The following is a 15440-nucleotide window of genomic DNA, read 5'->3' on the forward strand; positions in this document are numbered from 1 at the left end:
CCTCCCAGGAGACCTGTACCGCCTACTTGAGATCTCAACTATGTCTTAGAGAAGCTCACCCAGGCTTCCTTTGAGCTTGCGGCCTCTGCTCCTCTAAAGTTTTGCACTTGAAAGACAGTGCTTCTGGTAGCCTGGACTACTTGTAGGAGGATCTCTGAGATTCAGGCTTTGATGACATCCCCTCCATTTTTAGTCTTCCACAAGGATAGAGTGTCTTTGAGAACTTAACCCTTCTTTCATGTGATGAATGAGTTGTCTCTTAATCAGTCCATTCAATTGCCCAACCTTTTTTTCCTTCTCAATCTTCAAGTGAAAGGATTTTACATGCCTTAGATGTACATAGGCAACTCAAATTTTACCTGGCAAAACAAAATCTATAAGGAAGTCAGAACAACTTTCTGTCTCTTTTCATCCTAGAGCTGTGATTTCACCTGTTTCCAGATACTGCTTCATTTTGGGATTTCTAAAGCTGTTGTGTTTTGCTGTGCTTCATGGTAAGTCTCTACCATCTTCTGTTAGAGCCCATTCCACCAGATCTGTTGCTTTGTCAGTGACTTTCTTTAGAAGATTAGATGACAGTTCCATTTTTGGAAGCTGCTACTTGGTCATCTGTAAATACTTTTACTAAATATTACAAGTTGGATACTCTCTAGGTCCAGGGCAGGATTTCCCTAGAGCAATTTTGCATGGATTTGTGGAAAATGCTTCCTCACTTTCTTTCTCAACTCCCTCCACCTCCGTGGGTTCCTTTTGAGCTTTGGCACTCCCCCATATGTAAATAATACTGCAGCATTGAATAGAAGGACATAGAATAGTTGTGTTAAATCTTACCATAACCATAGATGTATAGACTCACCAAACACTCCGAAGCCCAAGTCTCAGTTCCACTGAGAATATAAAGTCCAACTTGATGTGAATGAAAAAATACAAATTTATTTTAAGCCGTTAAAACCATACGCTTTTCGTCAGCTAACAGTCTGACTTTTTCAGAAAGAACAAACAAGCAAACAGTGCCTCCCCTTCATTAAGAACATTTAAACAGTTCACTAATTGAGAATAGCAAGTCACATGATTGAACCTCATCTGAATTAAAGTCCCAGCACTAAAAAAGCACTAGGGGAACAATGAACAACTAAATACTCATGTAGTAATAATACAATACCAAAATGTTAAAACCATATTACATGCAAAACAGGTTGCCAGATACAAGTGTATACATACACACTTGACAAATCTAGGACATGTAAATAAATAAAGGTTTTGGTTTTAGTCATAAAAATTGAATATTTAAAAAAATTTTAAAACATAAAAATCAGACAGCTGTGTAAACCCCCACTGCCAAATTTGGAAACTGAAAAGTTTTTTTTAAGATTTTAAAGACAGAACACACTGCCTGTTGTTAAAATGGCCCGCGGGGCCAGATAATCTCACACCAGAAAAGGTGGAAAAAAAACATTCTCCTTTGGGAATCTGAAGTAAGACAGCTGTATCCATAAGCTATAAAAAATATTATTATTACTGTTTCGCCAGACGTATGCATATCCTAACTTGAAACTACTATCTGTGGCAATAACAAGTTGTCAATGTAGCTAATGCACATTGCATTGTAACTCTACCCTGGTGTAAGTATAAATAAACTCAGGGGTGTAGTTGGTCACTGCCAACCTCCACTCTATTCCATTCTATTGAACCCGCTTCCGAGAAACTAGTGCCCCCAAACCCTCTCCACTGTCGCCAGACTAACTAGATGACACTAAATAGTGTCTACTACAAGAACATAGTCCGGCAAGAAGTGGACCAAACTGGCAACACTGTACAGTACTTGGAGCCAGTACCTACTGCCCCCCCTTCCATATATTCCCTTACTGAGTCCTGTAAACCCGCCTAAGCGTGTAATCTGGACTTTTATGTTAGCCGTGTATTGGGAACTTGAATCCTGCTGCTAAATAAAAGTAAAAAATATAATAACTCCGGTGACATAACCAGATAAAGGCTCAAATGATTCCAGCCCAAGGGGAGGCCACACTCCCTTCTATTTAGAAAGTAGGGAACTGTGGTGGCAGTTAAGGCTGGATGCATGTCATGTGCCTGGCCTAAATGGTTCCTTGAACCTGGCTTGCTTACTGAAGTTAAAGAGGCTCAAGAGATGACCTGTAGCAAAATCATTCCATATTGGAGGGGTTTCTACATGTCTTTCATATTTTCTTGTTACTAATAGTTACCCTTTATATATTTTTTTAAATTACGAACATCATTTGAGCCTTTATCTGGTATCTTGTAGAAGACACTATTTAATGTCATCTAGTTAGTCTGGCGACAGTGGAGAGGGTTTGGGGGCAGTAGTTTCTCGGAAGCGGGTTCAATAGAATGGAATAGAGTGGAGGTTGGCAGTGACCAACTACACCCCTGAGTTTATTTAAACTTACACCGGGGTAGTAGTATCAAGAAGAGTTACAATGCAATGTGCATTAGCTACACTGGCAACTTGTTATTACCACAGGATAATAGTTTCAAGTTAGGATATGCATACATCTGGCGAAACAGTAATAATATTTTTTATAACTTATGGATACAGCTGTCTTACTTCAGATTCCCAAAGGAGAAGTTTTTTTTCCCACCTTTTCTGGTGTGAGACTATCTGGCCCCGCGGGCCATTTTAACAACAGGCAGCGTGTTCTCTTTAAAATCTTAAAAAAATTTTTTTTCAGTTTCCAAACTTGGCAGTGGGCGTTTATACAGCTGTCTGATTTTTATGTTTTACAATTTTTTTAAATATTCAATTTTTATGACTAAAACCAAAACCTTTATTTATTTACATGCCCTAGATTTGTCAAGTGTGTTTGTACACACTGTTTTATCTGGCAACCTGTTTTGCATGTAATATGGTCTTAACATTTTGGTATTGTATTATTACATGAGTATTTAGTTGTTCATTGTTCCCCTAGTGCTTTTTTAGTGCTGGGACTTTAATTCAGATGAGGTTCAATCATGTGACTTGCTAGTCTCAATTAGTGAACTGTTTAAATGTTCTCAATGAAAGGGAGGCACTGTTTGCTTGTTTGTTCTTTCTGAAGAAGTCGGACTGTTAGCTGACGAAAAGCGTATGGTGTTAACGGCTTAAAATAAATTTGTATTTTTTCATTCACATCGAGTTGGACTTTATATTCTCAGTGGAACTGAGACTTGGGCTTCGGAGTGTTCGATAACCATAGATGTCCTTATCTTCTATGTTGCAGTATTCTGTCCCTCATGCCTTCCCCCTAAAACTTGTTACTTCCTAGGATGACTCCTGGTTTGCTTTAGGATTGTTGTTCCTCATGGGGCTAACTTGCTCTAAGGTTGGTACGTACGGACGTCCCTTTTATGACTGATGATGTTAGAGCCTATGTGTGACATCCCACTTGCTGGCAGTGGCTGTAAGCTTTTGTATACAGGCTGGACTTCAGGTCGATGGTGGGAATACAACTCGTATGTAAAGAATACTGCAACAGAGAAGAGAGGAACAACTATAGTTTTAGTAAGATTTTACACTGTTCTTTTGTTTATGCCTTTCCTCCTCTTCTCAGGGTCCTACACAAGATAAAACAGGACTTTATTTTTTATCTGGTCAGGGGCATTAATCACAAGTTACCCCACCAGATGGATCTTCTCACACAAGACAAAAAGGGTTCCTCCTTCACCATCATATGTCCACTCTTCAGTTGCCACTTTGGATGATAGTTTTTAATCCCCTTTCAACACCAGTTTTTTGAGGACGTGTTTAAAGTTCTGAAAGAGGCCAGCAAACCGAATACCACAAAATCATATATGTCCATATGGAAGAGATTTTCTGTTTGGTGTCTAAAACTTCACTAGTATCTCATCATTGGGGGTCCCTTTGGTTCTTTTACTTGTGTGAACTGCTTCATGCTGGCTTAGCATATTCTTCTATCAGAGCTTGTCAGTTTCTGCTTGACTACCTTTAACTTTGTCATTGTCCTCTTATTATAAGGTTAAATAATTCCTGAAAGGCATCATCAACATCATGCCTCCAAGAAAGCCCATCTCTCCTTCTTGGGATCTTTAATTTTGTTCTAGAGAAATTGACCCAGGCTTCCTTTGAACCTCTTGCTGCTTTTCTGCAGCATTGCACCTGGAAGACTGTTTTATTGGTTGCTATTACTTCTGCCAAGAGAGTTTGTGAACTCCAAGCCTTGATGGTGGTTTCTCTTTTTTTAATTTTTTTTCGTAGGGACACGCTGTCTGTCTGTGTACTAATGGCCAAGGTGGCCAGTGAGTTATCCCTTAATAACTCTTCCTTCCTTTTTTTCCTTCTCCGCAGTTTGCTAGTGAGAAGGTTCTTACACATCTTGTATCTTCATAGACAGCTCAGATATTGTGTAGGTTAGACGAGGGCTATATCTGAATCTGAGCAACTTTTTGTGTTTTTTTTTTCATACCAGGACATTGGGTTTGGCAGTATCTAAGTAAGCCATTTATATTTCATTTATATTTATTATTCCTTTCATAGCAAGTAGCTTTCTGCCGCTTGCCCCTTTCTACCAGTGCTGTGACCTTCTCTGGGGCTTTCTTCAAGGGTTTCGACACCAATTCCATTCTTGAAGCTGCTACTTGGTCTTCTGTGCACACCTTCACTAAACATTACAAGTTGGATGCCCTTTCTAGAGCGAGGGCATATTTTGCCAAGGATATCCTTCATGGGTTTGTAGAAGGTTTCTCCTTGCCTTCTTCCTCTCATTCCTTACAGTAACTTTTGTACCCTCCCACTGGTTATGAATACTGCAGCAGTGACTTGGAAGGATGTAGTACAGTTGTGTAAAATCTTACCATACAGTAGATGTCCTTCTCTTCACTATTGCAGTATTCATTCCCTCCCTGCTGCCCTGTGTGACGACCTTGCCCAGGCCCAGCAATCAAGGAGCCTCAATCCTCACCACTAACACCAGGGAGGTTGTCTCGAAGAGGAAAGGATAACTAATACACACAGTAAAGTACCATTTCCCTTAAGTGCACACAGAGATCAGTCAGTCAGTCTGGGGCTGGCTGCTCCCTTGCTCACCAGATCCCCAATAAGACTCCCCACTAGCACAGCTATAGGGTCCAGTTTTCAGCCTAACTGGGCAAGCTAGAACCTCCAGTACCCTCTCTGTCCAACCAGTGCTTCGTGTCCCTGCTAAGTAGCTGACACAACACACACACACACTTTGTGATAAGTATTTATACAACTTCACAGACACTCCTGGGAAAGGCTGACACAGATTCTCCAGCTGTTCCCCTTTACCCAGATTATACAGTAGTAATTACTGCCACCACCCAGTTAATAATAGCTACTAAAAGGCCCTTAAAGGGTGTCCAGTTATTACTGTGCAATATTATTATCCAATGGTAGTATGACTAACAGTCAAGGCTTACTTTAGAGTGGCCTATTACAATAGCCTCTATAAATATGCAATGTATTCTAGAGCTTATCTCTACACAAAGCAGCCACAGGTAGAAGGTTTAAAAATATGTAATAGTAAATAATTAAAACACAAGACAAAACTACTACACCACAGATATTTCTAAGAGTTCAGAGATCACACAGAAACCTAAAATAATACAGTAGGATAGGTCTGATTTCAAAGAAAAATACCTAATTAATCTTTACTAGCTTTAACTATTCCTACAAGAAGTCACAGTGCTAGAAACTTACATGTGAGCATAAGCAGAGTGCTGGTAAGTTGGATATCAAGATCAAAATGCTTTCAGTCTCTTGTGAGACAGTTTATAAAACATCACTAACAAACATGTCTCTTGGACCTCCCCAGATTACATCATTTTTGACGCTTAGTTTTTCCCAGTATTCATATTGCATCATCTTGACACCTGCTCTGATTTCCCAGGCTAATAGAAACTCCATTATTTAGCAAGCTAACACCTGCACAGGAGAATACAACACTAAAAGGCATTTCACATATGCACTCTAGCAATTAGTCCTTAGTTAACTCAATAGACAGAATGTCTTCAGCCAGCCTGACTGGAACCAACTTTAAAGATCAAAGAATGTCATAAAACCATTTCAATTTCAAAAGACAAATTTGAAAGGCTTGACTTAGTTTTTCTTTACAGCAAGGGGGCAATGTTGTAACAATCTTGAAGTTCACATTTTACAGTGTGTTTCTTTCATTTAAAAACACACACCTGTATTTTACATTTCTTTACAAATGCCAGAATAATATATCAAATTCTGTTTGACTACGCTGGCAGCCTTCGCCCATCTCTCCCTAATCATTACACCATTTTCTTTTTTCTTTTTTTCTTTTGAGAACATTCATGTGGCCAAGGGGTATTTGCTCTTCTCCGTAGGGATCTCCTATTTCCTTGGATGTACATGTTCTCCTTTCTCCTGGTGGTGGTACTCCTGGAGCACATTTGTGAGTCTGGAGTGTCCGTACTTCTCCTTTATGCCCTAAGCTGACACGGGGAGCATACACATGACATAAGACGCTGGCAAGAAAAGGTTTTGGTATACTTGCTGTTCATCGGGCTATCCTTGGAAGGAGATTCCCATAGGTTATGAATAGTGATATGGAAGGATACTGTTATGGGAAGATTTTACACAGCTTTACTTGTTCCTTTGTCTGCAAGAAGATGAAAGTTGTTAAGGAGTCTGAGTGTCTTGTCTGGTTTCATCACTGCTTCAGCCTCTGGTAGATGACTTTGATGTGGCTTTAACTGGTTTCTTGGTCCATCCATGTGTTGGCCTTGGACTGTTTGGTGTAGTCCTTCAAGCCACTTAAGACCAGGCTTGCTCTCCTGTCCATTTCTAGGGAGTTTCCCATCATAGAAAAAGCAGAAACGTAATGTTTCTTCTCCTGTTTCTTTAACTATCGACTGGTAAGATTTGCTGGGAGTTGTTGAGGGATTATTCTCTGTTTTTAATGAGTTAAATCCTAGTTCCTAACTTTGTTCTGATAGAAAAAGTACCCTCACAGTCTGATGGTGAATTTCAGTTATAGGAGTGGAGGAGGGAGAGAGGGAGTGTGATTCTTTAGGTAATTCTCAAGCCGAAGATTCTGAGAGGTTTTTTTTTTTTTCAGGTTTCCTTCCAGAATAATTTTTTTTTTACACTGTTAGTAAAATTTGAGATTTGTTTCAATGGGAACAGAATGAAGTCTCAATCTCCTAGCAAATGTACTATGACTTGTTACAGGTGTATTTTCTTCAACCTGCAGCTGTTCCTCCTGTGTTGCATTCATTTGACAGTGTTTTCTTAACAGCTTGCATTATGCCTGACGGTCAACCCCTTACCCTAAAAAAGTCTGACAAGTTGTGTAAAGTGCCTCGAGACACAAATTTCTGCTCTTTAACCCCAAGTCAGATTCTGCAGTGATATATTTAAGTCTTCTACTACTAAACATACTGTGAATACTAATCCCACTCCCTCTGACAAGAATGAGAAAACTTTTGGCAAATGATATATTCTTTTGCCACCATTACTTTCAGAATTTTTTATTACCAGATTCACATGATAAAATGTTTTACTGGCCTCTCTTGAGAGCTAGCCCAAAAATCAAGTACCTTATACCAACTGAGCAGTAAGCCTTCTTCCAAAGTTAACTTGTTAAACTTTCTTCTGAGAATAAAATGTCTTGAAGCTCCATAATTGTGTCTCCTTCTCTAGTATCAGATGCTGTTCAAAATGTTATGATTCTGCTGGTGCTGTTTCCAGAAAGTCAGCTATGACAAAATTTGCTTAGTTATATTCTCAAAATGAAAGTGCAAGGTCTATGAAATTCCAAAGACAGACAAAAGCACATCACTTGCACTTGCCAGTGCCTTAAAAACCTTAAATCATCTCTGATTTCCCAGGATCTCTGCAAACTTTCACAGACGACACCGCAATGATGTGGTATATAAAAAAATGGGGTGTACCAGATCTGATCCCTTTTGCAGATTTGCTATGATTGCTTGGTAGGTCGCAGTTTGTCTGAGATTTCAGGCTTTATACTTTACGTCGGAGCAAACTTTTGTAGCAGACAACCTGAGCAAGACTAGGACAGATGCTCACAAATGGAAATTATTCCCAGGGGTCTTCCAGAAATTGATCCAACTGTAGGAACACCTCAGAAATCTGTTTGCCTCCTTTCAAAACACAGTTAAATTATTTTCCAGGATTCCTTGCAAGCAGGCCTGGAAGTCAGATGCCTTCTCATTCATGTGGACACAAAATGATCCTTTATGCCTTTTCACCATTTCAACTGATAACCAGTATTCAAAAGATCCAGATGGATTCTCTGAAGATTATGATGGTGACTCCCTTTTGGCCCAAGCAACATTGGTTCTTCTTTTCCAACAGGCCAAGAGCAATTACAACATGCTTCCACACAGGCTGAACTTACTGACACAAGAAATGGGTTGTTTGACACATCCCAGCCTAAAAACACTTTGCTTGGATAGGTTCATAGATGGATTAGTACTAGGCTAACTGCCCTTGTGGGCCATTTTACGTCTAGCCAATTAACCCATGTGAGAATCAAACCCTGCACCTTGTGTCTGCAAGGGAAACACCTTAACCATTATGCCATCCTTCCACCCTCTTAATACCTTTTAGGCAATTTTATTTCCTGAGGACATGCAGAAGGTACTAAAAGAGGTGAAAAAAAATAAAAGCTGTTGCTTTGAAATCATATATATGTAAATAGAAAAAAAAATCTAGACGGTGATACTCTAAGAAGCAGGACCCTTTTAAGGGCTGGTTGTCTTTCATTCTTGAGTATTTGTGAAAGTTATCCTCTGGCCTCTCAAATTATTCTGTCAGGGTTCATCTTTTGGCCATATCTGTTTGTCTACCCTTGGATTTCCACCTTTCTTACTGTTCTCAAGTCCTACCTTGTTTGCAAGGGGTGTTGCACATCTGTCCTCCTGGAAAGCAGGTGGCTGTTATTTGGTATCCTAATTTTGTGCTTGAAAAGTGACACTTTTGTTTGAAGCAGCTCATCCAGCTGATTTGATTATCTTAACATGGAAAATAGTGATAATTATTACTGTGAGATCTGCTAGAAGAGTACATGAAGTTATGAGCTCATATGGTGAGTCGTCCCTACTGTATGTTCAGTTAGGGCAGGATTTCTTTGATACCTATTGCTTTTATGCCTAAAGGGATTTCAAAGCTTACTTTAAACAAGACTTTTAATCTGTCTGTATTCTTCCCAGATCTAAAACAAGGGAGAAGATAATATTGCATAGTCTGATTGTCCACAGGCAGCACAAGTATTACTTGGGCAGAACTAAATGCTTCAGGAAAGTTGATCAGGAGTTTGACTTTTTTTTTTAACCTCCATAGAAGACAATTTGTGCTTAAGCGTGCAGTTTTATGATGGTTCTCATGCTGATGCTTTCTGCTATGCTCACCATAAGAGGCCACTTTCAGGCAGAGTTAGTGTCCATTTTAGTAGGGCTTTGACTTTATTTGTGGCTTTTTGGAAGGGAGTGCACTCTCGAAGCATTCTAGAGGCAGCAACTTGGTCCCCGTACATTATTTTAACAAAGTATTATAAACTGAATTCCTTTTCTAGGTACTGAACAGGCTTTGGAAGGACCATTCTTCGGGAGCATGTGGATGTCTGAATTTTTTCCTCCTTGTATGTTTATAAGCTTCAGAAATCTATCCATATAGTTTAGGCTACTGCATCAGTGAATCTAAATGTTAATCACAGATCAGTTTTGCAAGTAAAGTTACCATAACAGTAGATGTTTTGATAGAGCACCATTACAGTAGCTGTTCCCTCCCTCCACTCCAACCCCCTTATTTTTTTTTTTTTGCCAGGGTGTGGATATTTATATATGTATTATTGTGTATATAGTAACACTATTTTTTTGTTTTCTCGTTTCCTATCATATGTGGTTACTAGGCTGATGGCCCTGGGGCCCTTACAAGCCTAGCCAAGAGTTTATCCCCAAAAAGAAACCTCAGTCAGCACCTATCACCTCTGTCAATGAGGGACACAGGTAGAACCCCTGGGACAAATTTGTGGTTTCCCATGCACTCATAATGGTTGCGCTTGAAGAGGGTCAGCGAGGTACCCTGACGTGTATGGGAAGTCTCTTCCAGAGACGGAGCAGCCTCTGGGAGACGAAACTCTCTCCAGCAGGTTTTTTTTTGCCTCTCATTAGATTCAGGCCTTTCAAGTGGGTAATGCACAAGGAGTTACACACCGAGTAGAATGATAGTGATTTAAGCCTGTCTGCATAGGACAGATATTGGAGGCCATTGATTCTCTTTGTGAGGTATTTCTGTGGCCTTTCCAGTTGGTGCAGATGTTTGGAGAGGTACATACCAAATGGGACGTAATGCTCAATTATTGGTCTAACGAGGGAGGAGTATAGAGAGGTAATAACCTCCTGTTTTCTGTATGCAGTCCCTTTACTTATGAGATGAACCAAGTAAAAGGCTTTTCTGACCACTGCCATTACATGATGGTCGAATGTGAGAGTGTTGTCAACCTGACTACCCAGGTCTCTCACCACAAGGTGTGCGTTTAGGGGTTTGCCGTTGATCTGGTAATCCATAAGGGCCGTGTTTTTGGTGAATGGTGTGATGATACATTTTTATTGTTTAGGTTGAGGCCATGACTTTGGCACCAGTCATTAGTTGCTATGAGACCCTCTTGCAGTATGTTAACATCATTTGGGGACTCAGTGACAGCAACCAACTTACAGTTGTCTGCAAAATTGGGTAGCCACAGGCCTTTTGTCTTTGCCTGCATCTCTGAGAAGTAGGTAAATAGTAGGGCTTTCAGGACAGATCCCCGTGGAACTTCACTAGAGACAGGTATGCTGTCAGAGGTGGAGGTGCCTATTTTGAACTGGAGGGTCCTGTTGGTGAGCCAGTTGGCCACCCACCTGATGATAATGATTTATGCCAAGTTGTGTTAGCTTTTCGATGATGCCTGAGTGGGGCATTGTGTCAAAGGCTTTGGCCGAGTCAAGTAAGCTGTATGTACTGACTTTCCTTCATCCAGAGCCTTGGTGTGACGGTCTCAAAGAAGCCAGCAAGCACGTTGACGAATCTAAACTGGATGGGGTGAAGTGCTTGGAGATTGCCTCTGTCCTTGTTTATGAGATCCATAATAATAACCTCCATGGCTTTATAGAAGAGACTTGTCAAGCTCATGGGGCAATAGTTTCCAGATCAGTAGTGGCACCACCTTTGTGTAAGAGGTTGACAGTGGCAGTTCTCCACTCTGCTGGCATGAAGCCTGCATTTAGGCTGTGGTTGAATAGGGTGCTCAATGGCAAAGCCAATTCGTGCTAAAGATAGTACAGAATACAATATTGGGTCCCATGGAAGCTATGTTCTTTGCCTTGGAGAGGGCCTTTAACACTTGATCTATGGAGATGTGAGGTGCGGGACAGGTATCTGGGATGTCGAAAGGGCCTTTGGAGGGGGTGGACAGAGGGGTGAAGTTTGCACTGAACCTATCTGCTAACAGGTTAGCTAAGTCAACAGAATCAGAATGGTCCTGTTAAGTACTAATTCGGAACAAACCTGGGCTTTGCCATGGAGATTCCTGATGTAACTGAAGAAGGCTTTGTGGTTTATTTTCCTTTCAGGGCTGTAGCCTCCCTTCTTGGGGCAAGAAAGCTCTGAGTCTTTTTTTTTTTTTTTTGGAGCCCTTTTGTTTGACTCTCAAAGCCTGCCAGTGGTCATATCCTAGGGAAGGATATAACCCATGTAGCTTATGCTGCTGCAGCAGTTATCTTTTAGAACATCTACTGCTGTGGTAAGTTTACATACTAAATTTTAGTTTATTTTTTTGCAATTTGTCATGTTGTATTTGAAAATACTTATGTTTCTATAGCTTGAATAATAATAATTTTTCTAATTTTGTTTTTAGTATACATATCCATACATCTTGTTACTTTACTGTCTGTCTGTGAATGCATTGTGACTTATGTGCCTGAAAGGGTCTTAGGCCAGCCCACTCTCCCTGTTAACAAATTACATAAATAAAGAAGTCCTCATCAACCCCCTTTTCCAGCATCTTTCTACATAGAATCAGGCTGTCTCGATTCAGTGCCATCCTCCTGTCTTTTACAGTTATGCCTGACTGTTTCAGGCCATATGTCCTGCAGTCTGTCCATTTCTTAATTGGTTATGTTCATTTCTTCTTTTCTCTCTCTCTCTCCCAAGCCATATTCACTAAATTATGTTGTGTTTTCGAGCACATATGCTTGATTCAGTGTAATCTGTACTGTCTTGACTTTTTCTGCAATGGGAGCTACTTTGGCTTCTGCTCTGAAGTCATTACTTTATCTGTTAGAGTGTGCATCCTACCACCCATCTCAGAAACACTTCATCTCTAGCTTCTCTGCCTAAGCATGACACTAAGGGATGGGGTATTTGGCATCCTGGAAACGTTTTACCTGCTAAGCAGTTAGTCTTAACTTTCATTCACTGTACCTTATTCATTTGACATGACGATTAGAAGGTGATTTAAACCCAGGAATATGCAGGAAAAAGTACTTGTTTGTTTGTATCTTTCTTTTCCCGGTTAGGGGTCGCCACAGCGGAACTCCGGTCCACTAATGATTGGTAGTTGATTTTTACGTGCCGAGTTACCAGCCCTGACGCACAACCTTCAAAGAAGGTACGCCCATTCACACATCTCCACGCAGAAGACGCTTTAGCTGAGAATTGAACTGGACAGCGTCTTACTGTGAGGCGACAAAAGTACTTGTACAGAACAGTAAATGTAACCTGAGCATTGTACAATGTTTGCTTTCTTTAATATGTTTATCTTTTAACAGAATAGTCTTCGCTGTACAAGCTGCTGCTTTAAGAGACTCCAGCTTGCTTTTTTGTAATCTGCTTTTGTTTTTTTCCCAGTTCAATTTTTCTCTGTATCTGTACTGATAAATTATAGTATTCTTATCCACACATTCCATGATGGCTTAGAGATTTTGTGCATGTAAGTTTGTTTAATTGCAAAATAAGCGAGTGAAATACTAAAATGTTAGAAGTACTCAAGGACGGACAGAAATCAGTATTCAAGGTCACAGTCAGAAATTGTTACACTTTTCATCATGCTGCAGCAAGCTACTGTTCTTTATTTGCTGCTCATACTTTCAAACGTATTTAAGTTTGAATTAATAGTAAGGTTATATCATATTTATGTGTGTTTGTGATTGTTTCCATGTTTTAGGGAAAGCAGCAGTGACAGTGATTCCAGCTCATCAAGCAGTAGCAGTGCAAGCAGCAGCAGCAACAACAGTAGCAGTAGCAGCAGCAGCAGTAGTAGCGGATCCAGCAGTAGTGACAGTTCCAGTCAAAGCAGCAGTAGTACTCACAGTTCTTCTGCCAATTCTTCTAAAAAGAAAGACAGAAATCTATCACCAAAAGACAGTAACAAAAGAAAGGAAGCAAAACATGATATAATAAGAGAGAAACCTGTGTCAAAAGAAAATGTAACGCATGAAAGAAAACGTGAACGAGAAAGGACAGAAAAGTCTAATTTAAGACCAGAAAAAACAGAATTAGTTGTTGAACACATTAGACCAAAGGTTAGATCATCAGAACATGATAGGCATAAAAGAGATTCTCCAGAACAGTTTAGAACAGAGCACTCCAAAAGCAACAGTCCTCCAAGAACATTTCGTCAGAGTCCAGATTCTAGAAGTAAAGCAAAGGAAGAGAGAAATCAGACACACAGACTGAGATCTTCTAGCCTGTCACCCCAACCTAAAGAAAAAGATCAAAGACATAGGAGACGATCTTCTAGTCTGTCACCTCCACCTAAAGGTAGAGATCAAAGACCTAGGAGGAGATCTTCTAGCCTATCACCTCTGCCTAAAGAAAGAGATCAGAGACATAGCAGGAGATCTTCCAGCCTATCACCTCCACCTAAAGAAAGAGATCAAAGACATAGGAGAAGATCTTCTAGTGTATCACCGCTACCTAAAGAAAGAGAGCAGAGACATCAGAGGAGATCTAGTCTATCACCTCAACCTGTTAGACATAAACGTTCTCGGTCAGACACAGAAAGTCCCAGACCATCTTCACGAAGAGAGCCAGCTGATTCACAGCTTAAAGAAAACTGGGATAAAACGGACAGCCAGAAATCTTCTCGATACTCAGAAAAAAGCAAAACACAATCCAGCAAATTAACTAATGACGGTAAGTCTTCACAAAGAGAACAGACTAGAAGGGAGCACTCTAGAAGTTACAGCCCTGAGAGTACAAGAGAGAAAAAAAACTCATCTAGATACAAATCTAAACAAAATACAGAGAATACACTTGATAACACACACACAAAAAGTGATGCACGTTCTGAAAGTCCAGATTCAAGATGTTCAGCTTCAAAGGCAGATTCCCAGAGGCATTCTAAACACCATAATGAAGAAAGACACAGGAATGATGAAGTTGAATGGAACCTTGAAAAGGTAGTTTCTTCACAGGAAAGAAAGAATAGTCCAGAAACAAATACAGAGAGCTGCAAATATAAAACACGAAAGGATAATAGGTCTCCAAATATTCATAAAACAGTAAGGGATGATAAATCCCCGAATGAGGGAAGGTTGCATCAGTCTGTTAGTAGTAGACAAGAACATACTGTAGATAATCGATCTCGTAGATCGTCATCTTCATCCTCATCTTCCTCGTCATCTTCATCATCATCTTCATCATCTTCCTCTTCCTCCTCCTCATCTGAAAGGTCTAGTCACTCTTCAAGAGGAAGGAGTACTAAAACAGATGTAATTCCTCAAAAGCAGACAAGATCTGGAAGCTCATCCTCTAGGGAAAGACATGATAGGAAGACATCAAAAAGCCCTGTGTTAATTCACGGAAGAGATAACAGAGTAACACAGCTTGTAGGTGAAAAATGTAGAACTGCTTCACAAGAAAGGAATACCTGGGGGACGGGTACATCTGATATGCGAGAGGCAGAGAAGTCATTAGATACTCTCTCTCCTCATGAGACCAGGTATTCACGATCCCCTTCTAGAACCAGTGAGAAATCGTCCCGTAGTAAAAGTCCATCTGGAAGTAAGCAGGAGCCCCATTCATCAGTCGGTAAAAAACATGAAAGAACTAATGCGCTGAAGCCAAAGAAAAAAACTGTTGAGTATTCTTCAACAGAGGATGATGGTGTTACATCAGACTCAGGATTTTTTCCAAATTCTGGTTCAAGACGGAGCCCTAAACAAAAAGGATGTTCAGAAGTAAAAGTGGATGTTGGTTTATTAGAAAAGAAAAATGGTAGCAGAAAAGGAAGTCCAGATAGTGTAAAACATGACATTCAGTCAACAGTAGAGGAAAAGAAGCTATGTGCTGCAGATAGTTCCGGAAAAGGACCCAGAAACATGAGTCCTTTGAAGGAATTGTCTCAGAACCATGCTTCTGAGGAAGAATCATTGTCCAGAGATAAGACTGTTAAGGCCCAGCCAAGTTCTGAAAT

The 15440-nt window shown here is 40.2% G+C and overlaps 1 protein-coding gene across 1 annotated transcript in view; it reads left to right on the forward strand.

Annotated features, from left to right (window-relative positions):
* CWC22 (CWC22 spliceosome associated protein homolog) overlaps nucleotides 1-15440 on the forward strand; it is a 2826743-nt gene that overhangs the window by 502430 nt on the left and 2308873 nt on the right. The window contains exon 2 of the mRNA XM_044073714.1: nucleotides 13188-15440. This exon is cut by the window's right edge and continues 542 nt beyond it. Coding sequence (XP_043929649.1) covers nucleotides 13188-15440 — 2253 coding nt within the window. The remainder of the gene's footprint in view (nucleotides 1-13187) is intronic.

The sequence above is a fragment of the Protopterus annectens genome, chromosome 6.part0 (genome assembly GCF_019279795.1).
Source record: "Protopterus annectens isolate FY-2018-M chromosome 6.part0, PAN1.0, whole genome shotgun sequence".
NCBI classification, from domain to species: domain Eukaryota; kingdom Metazoa; phylum Chordata; order Ceratodontiformes; family Protopteridae; genus Protopterus; species Protopterus annectens.